General features: G+C 33.5%; 1 protein-coding gene across 1 annotated transcript; it reads left to right on the top strand.

Moving 5' to 3' along the window:
• The first annotated feature begins 4,351 nt into the window (after positions 1–4,351).
• Positions 4,352–5,442, top strand: LOC129755584 (uncharacterized). Its single transcript, XM_055752147.1, has 2 exons — positions 4,352–4,903; positions 4,963–5,442. Exons 1-2 carry the CDS (start codon positions 4,388–4,390, stop codon positions 5,158–5,160), a joined length of 714 nt encoding a protein of 237 aa, XP_055608122.1. The 5' UTR covers positions 4,352–4,387; the 3' UTR covers positions 5,161–5,442.
• Positions 5,443–7,614: the final 2,172 nt, after the last annotated feature.

Raw genomic sequence — 7,614 nt, forward strand, 5'->3', positions numbered from 1 at the left:
AATCTCACCTCATCAAACTTGAGCGTATCCAATACCGCTGCCTCCGCATCGCTCTGGGCTGTATGCCCTCAACGCATAACATGAGTCTCGAAGTTTTGGCAGGAATACTTCCTCTTAAAGATCGATTCAATTTACTATCACTCCGGTTCCTCATCAGGTGTGAGGTCATGAACCCATTGGTTATTGTGAATTTCGAAAGGTTACTAGAGCAAAATCTTCATACTAGATTTATGTCTATATACCATGTCCTCATGTCAATGCAGGTAAACCCTTCTTCGTATTCTCCAACATCGCCCTCTTCTGATTCCAAGAATTTTCGAAGCTAAATTTAGACACGTCGATGCTGATAAAATGTACTTTACCGATGGATCTCTTATAGAGGAAACAACAGGATTTGGAGTGTTCAACGAAATATCTAGCGCCTCTCACAGTCTTCAGCCACCATGCTCTGTATATGTAGCGGAGTTAGCAGCTATTCACTGGGCTTTGGACAGTATCGCATCACGGCCAGATGGACACTACTATATTGTAACGGATAGTCTGAGCTCTGTTGAAGCAATTCATTCGATAAAACCGGGAAAGCACTCGCCGTACTTCCTCGAGAAGATACGAAATAATTTGAGTGCTTTATCAAAACGTCGCTTTACCATCACCTTTGTTTGGGTTCCCTCTCATTGCTCGATAGTGGGCAATGAGAAGGCAGACTCTCTGGCAAAGGTGGGAGCGATGGAAGGCGACACGTATCAACGTGAAATCGTCTTCAGCGAATTTTACTATTTGGCTCGAAGAAACTCTCTTGTCAACTGGCAGCGCAACAGGATGAGCAGGGTCGGTGGTTCCACTCGATTATCCCAAAGGTAAGCCTTAAACCATGGTTTAATAGATTGAACTTGAGTCGGGATTTTATTCGTATATTTTCCCGTCTCATGTCCAATCATTGTTCCTTAGACGCGGTACTCTATCGTTTTGATATTGCTGGCAGCAATCTATGTGGTTGTGGCCAAGGTTACCATGACATCGAGCATATTGTTTGGTCGTGCGAGGTCCATCTTGTCGCCAGAACGAATTTTATAGACTCCCTTAGGGCCCGAGGAAAACCACCCTATGTTCCAGTGAGAGATGTGCTGGCTGTGATAGACTTGGACTACATGTTCGAAATATATCTTTTTCTAAAAGCTATTGATCTTCGTCTATAATTCTTTTTATTTTCACATTTCCCTATCTATCTTCTATCTTTTCTTCAAAAAGTGAACTAGATATAAGCACACAATTGTTATCAAACAAAACGAGTTTGGCTCCTTAAAGCCTAAAGGTATGAGCCGTTTCAAATAAAGAAATTACAAAAAAAAATAAAAATAAAAAATAAATATATCATTAATTCATATTACAAAATAAATTCTATGAAAGAAAAATATCCGCTGATTTATATCAATGATTTCAAAAGTAATACGCAGAAAAAATTTTTGACTATTACGTGTCACTGAAAACTGCAACCCTTAAAATAAATCACCTGTAATTAACAAAACCTGTAATTTTAAATTGTTTTACTTGAAAGTTAACGAAGATTCATTTATTATTACAGCAAATGTCCTGTAAAAAAGTTGTACACTAAAAATTAAATGTCACGTTATCTTGTTTTCGACCTGTAACATTACGGTAAATGTCCTGCTCCTTTTTGTTACAAGATATTTGCGAAGGAAATGATTTTTGCTGTGTACAATTACACATTTCAGTAGTAAGAGCGTTTCAAACAAGATGAGAGAATGAGAGTCATTTAGGTGTGATGGTTATTTATGAAAAGCTAAATTTGAGAATTTGTTGGGTGCATACGAATGAAGGATGAACTTAGAGATCAGTTTGGAAAATGTTGGAAGAAAAAATGGTTGCGTCTTTCAAGAGTGTAAAAATCGGTAAAAAAAAGAAGGATCAGGTACGACACCTCCCAACACAGCCAGGAAATGAAATAAAAAGACGACCGTATGTGCGATGCGAGAGGAGTGCAAAAATGTCATTCAATATTGACATTGCTGCCTGACTGATATTGTAGCTTGGTCATTCAACTGGTAGACGACTTCGATATTCTTTCGATAACATTGGTGAACGACTAGACGTTGGTCAGGATGGAACGATATTGATTGAAATTTACCAGCCTTGGTTGGAAGACATCGCACTCTTTTATTTACTTTTATTTTACGTTTTTTAAACAATTCTGAGTTACCCGCCATGTTTGAGAAGTTTAATTTACAAACATGTTTTAGATTGTCAGTCTTGATGATGGAAATTTACAAATTCCAATGGTTAATCCAATAGCAAACAACCTAAACAACCTAAACTGCCCATGTGCACGAAAACTGCGATGAAAAAGCAATATCTGATACCTGATACTATTTTACCTTAGGGTGTCTGTCTTACCCGACTTTCCTCTACATTAAAATATTTCAATGCTCAGCAGGCTCTGACTGACCAGTTTATTATTGAGCTGAAGACCTATAGGTTATTATCATTCAATCAAATATAGTAATGAAACTATATTTGATGCAATGTAAAACAAAATAAATAAATAAATTAATGTAATAATGTCATATGAATGTAATGATAAAAGCTTTATGTAAAGATATATTAAAAATTCAAAGAAGTCATATATAGTAAACTGAAGGCTATTCATGCATTTCAAAAAAATTTTTTTTTGTCCGTACCTTTGTACCGTACTTGTGGTGTTAAATGGTCGATAAAAAGTTAACACTGAAAATGAACTCTCCAACGCCAGGAATAATTTGTCTAAGGGTAGTTCAAAATTGCTGTAACAATTGTTTGATGTATGTGCTACGCGTTTACCACAACATTAATATAAAAAGTGTACTCGAACTAGCTGAAAAAAAATGATACATTAATGTTCGCTGTTCAATATTCAAAACTGAAACTTATAAAACACCGATTTGAAACACTTTGGATCAGATTTATAAAATCGGTGATGACTAGCACGCGCTGCTATTGAACCGAAATCAACAGCAAAATGAAATCGGCAATGTAAAATCATATTTTAATTTAAATAAGATCGAGCCCCAATGTTTTGTTTTCAACTTTTTATCAATTATTTTTCAAAAACTTTTTATTATATAATTTTATTGCAAATGTTAAATGTTTTTCAGAACTAAAATATTTCAAAAACAATAGTGTCAGCGAAAAAAGATATTTGATCATCCTATCCTAAATACTGACTTGAAGAAGTTAAAATCCAACCAAATAAAATAAAAAAAAAATACTCAATATAATTTTAGTTTAATCATATAATTCATTTAATCTGCGGATCTACTTGTTAAGTCTATTCATTTTTTTTTTAACTTTTCCGTAATCAATTTTTTTTATAATTCCTTGATTTCTGTAAAACTTCAGATGCCTCGTCTAATGGAATCAGTCTTTGGAACATTTTAAAATAGCAAGTTGAATCAAGCGTTGAAATCAGAATAATGCAATTTATTTTATCAATGGGCGAATCAACAATCAATGATAACCTAAGCGTTTTTTTTTCCCGAAACTATAAAAAAGCGGAAATTCTGGTCCGCTAGTTGATTGAAATTTAGCGAGACAATTGATCCGCTCACAAAATCTCTGAAATAAGATCTGAGATACTTCCAATGAATTATCAAACTTGTAATTTTCTTTAATTTTTTTTAATGCATTTAAAGTTTTCTTTTAATGTTTCATTTAAAGTTGATATCTTCTTTGTATCAAACATCTTGATCAAATTTAAAATTACACGTTTAAAAAAAAAAAATCGACTCGGTTTAAATATGATCTCATGTCATTTAAAAAAAAATCTGGCATCACATTCGCTTTTAAAGATGGGTTTGTGTCTTTGATAGTCGATTGTTGAGCACACTCTTCAGCTCAAACGTACGAACTATTTTCGCCAAGATATGTCTATGTATGCAAGCTTAACACTCGCTCAAATGAATAAAAATCCGATATCACTTAATCATTGAAACCGTAAACCTTATTTCAAGTTGATAACATACGATTTTAATAATTTCTGCTATTAGTGGTGTTGATCTGAGAAAAATTATAAGGCTGTTCTTTGAATAGAGTAACGAAAAAAAAAATTTCGTTGGCGAAAAAGTGAATAGCTGTTATCGACACGCAGCATGTTTTTCAAAAGCTTGCATTAGTACTACCATTTCAAATGTAGATGACGCAGGCGTAGGAAATCAGCTTCGTTGACAGTGGGTTCACTAAACGTAAACAAACAAAAAAAAATTCAATGAAAAACAGTGTTGTTTTGTAAAGCAAAAATCGTTCATCAAAAGTAATTAAAATACTATTTTTACTGACAAATCTTACATGATTTTGATAGTTTTTACATTTCAGGTTTTTAGCAGAATAGAAGAATATGCAAAATCAATCTGCGGAAAACAAAACTGATTGCGAGCAAGCTGATACAACGACGGGAGATGCCGGAGAACGTAACGTCAAGCTTGCCGATACCAGAAATTTTCGGCGCACCTTAGATACAGCCTATCAAAGGTTCGGTTCCCAGCAGCCGGATCAGATACTTGCTATACCCACTATCGATCGCTACAACCCAGAAGAAGTGCGACAATACATCGATACTTTTGCTAAGAAATCGGAGGAATGTGTCGACCAAAAAATGCAGGGCTGCGAAGAGTATATGCAGGTAGCAAATTGGTGCGAACTGATGCATTCGAATGGACTGGACAAAAGCTGTAATCATGAATTGGCTTTGGCAATGAAAACTATAGCGGCCACCGAACGGTTTCCGGCACCCAAAAACGCCAACGGGGTCGACTTTCGAATCCTATACTTGAACCTGTCGAACATGATGATGGGACATCCGATAATGGAAATGAATAAAGCAACATCGGATGTTCTAGTTAGTGTATATCAGGTAATATAAAACGATATATTGAATAAGTTATCGACTAATTCGGAAACGACTATTTTCAGGATACCCTCAAAGAAGTGCAAATGACGGAAAATGTATCGAGGAGTTCCATTATTCAGAATTGCATGCAAAGGATCGCTTGTCCTAAGAAAACCGGTCCATCAGTAGAGGATTCAAGTAGCACAGCGGCAGTATTTTTAGACACTAACGTCAACCCTTTGCAAATTCAATTGAAAGATCTTTTTCGGGATACAAGTTAGATTTTTTATGAAAATAATAATTGAAATAGGAAGATGATAAATAAAACAATTTTGTTCTCATGAATTCATTTTTTTTATTTATCTCATCTCGAATTTTGTTCAAAATAGTTAACCACGTTTACAGTACGATTCGAACAATTTACAGTTAGTGTTCTTCTTGAACTCCAATTCACTCCACGCCTGTCGTTTTAGCGAATGTGCTCTGAATTTATTCTGTGTTGATTTTTTTTTTCTGTTATATTGACATCGATATTATAGAGCGAATCGAATGTTTGTAGCCGTTTGAAGGTTTTTTCAAACAAATATTGAGATTGGTTTCGAAACATGCACACGATGATTCAAATCTGTGGTTTAAAGTATAGCTTTGTTGAAGTGAATGCATATGTTAAACGATACATGCTGCTAAAGTCTTTTGGCATTAAAAATACTGTAACTGTTTCCTGTGTAAAAAATATATGGTAAAAACTTTGTTTCATGTAAGTCGTAAAAATTGAATTGATTATGATCCTTAACATATGAAAAAAAGTTGTTGTCTAAGATCATTGAAGATTAATGATGAACCCTTTTTTTTAATATCAAAATTAAGAATAAGATACGAATTTTTAGAATATGACATCTACCATCAAAACTAATATTAAAAATCAGAACGAAGAAACTAAAATCAGAGTTCACATCCAGAATTCAGATTCAGAATTTAAATTTAGATTGAAAATTTTAATTCAGATTCTTATGTGATTTGTCGACTGTGAAAGGATTTTGTGCGATAGTTTTTTGGCTAGCAGTCTAAATAGAAAAAAAGGCTGTTTATTTATGATTCTAATGTTTCGATCTTTATTGGGGGACTCAAAGATTTATTGTATGTTAACATAGATTAAAAATTACAAAATTTCTTACTGATAAACTATCTTTTTTTTTGTTTGTTTGTTGCGATTCCGCTAATCAGATAAAGTTGTCATACAGTTCTGTTATAATGTTTACATATCCGTTAATGGTTTGGTAAGAATGTGGTATGAATATGTAACTTACTGTGTAAAATATGTATTAACGGGTTGAAATCCGTTTTGCCCTACAAGTTTGGATTTTCGTTCTTCAGCATTAATATTTCATAGTTTGGTATCTGTTCCGTGTGGCTGGATTTGTGTTTCATAATTCGTAGTTTTGTGTTTCGATTTGACTGTTCTAAAATGTTGTTGTCTTTTTTTTCTTTTAAATCTATGTTAACATGCAATAAATATTTTAGTCTCTACTGAAGATCCAATAAGGATCGGAATATCGGAATCATAAATAAATAGTCGTTTTTGCTATTTAATTGACTGCTAGCTGAAAAAAAGATTTGGAATTCAGATTCAAGATTATGACTTAGAATTCAGTTTGAGAATTAGAATTTAAAAGATGCAAATTCCGCTAAATAATTTTTTGAAAGTTGATCTGAAGCAATGGAGTCATTCAATAACATTCTGAACCTGTATTTAGTATGTTCCATCTCAATTCTAAATCATCAGTTTTGGTTACTCTAAAAAGGTGATAGAATTTTGAAGTTGTGGAAGTCAAAGTTTGTTATTGTAGGTACTGTTTTTATTTAAAAACATGGAATCGAAATCATGGTTTAACATAAGAATCTGAACTTGAATACTTCATTTGAACACTCAATGCAGTGTCGTGAATTAACGTTTTCGAAAAAGTTTTCGTGAATTTTTCCAAGGAAATCTTCATTTTCCTATTGTTCTGTATATGTAAATAAATTACGAAACATTTTACTAAAAGTTACTTTCCGGAGAAAAATATCTAAATTATCTCTAGCAGATTCATATTTTCCTTTCAGATAGAAATAAAACTATTATTAATCATTATTCACTTCACACGTATCTCAAGTTCTTTCGAGTTCCCTTAAGTTACTGCTCTTTTTGTGTATATCTTTTTCTTTTTGTACAATCTTTTCATTAGCAACATGATTTTATACTTTCTCTTTTGTCTGTCAAACATAACTTTAAACATATTAATAGATATTTAACCAATTGAGGTGTGATATCACAGTTTCGGAAATGAATATTGTTCTATCTACACAGCATGCATGCAGTCACAAGTAGCTAGTTTCTCATGTGTTGCAGAGGAAGTTTGTTGTCTTTGATATAGGTACAGCAGGAATGTACTTAGTTGTATTTTATTCTGATTGTTGCATACTTACACGCTCTTCTTGGTTCGTGAATCGGAATTGATTGAGGGTACGATTTAGATTTAAGTGGATGGAGAGAAGCTCTCGAATACTGATAGCTTAGTCATAATGATAGCTCAGGCGTGTTTTGGGTTAAGCTCCTTAGTTTGAGCGGATTTGTAATACTTTTTTAGTAAGCTTTGTTTACCGATGTCTTCAGATTTTAGTCGTTTGGTTTCAAATGGATTGTCTGTTAGTTTCGATTCCTATCTAATGTTAACGTGTTGTAATGATGGAGTTTT

Source organism: Uranotaenia lowii, chromosome 3 (genome assembly GCF_029784155.1).
Source record: "Uranotaenia lowii strain MFRU-FL chromosome 3, ASM2978415v1, whole genome shotgun sequence".
Taxonomy (NCBI): Eukaryota; Metazoa; Arthropoda; class Insecta; order Diptera; family Culicidae; genus Uranotaenia; species Uranotaenia lowii.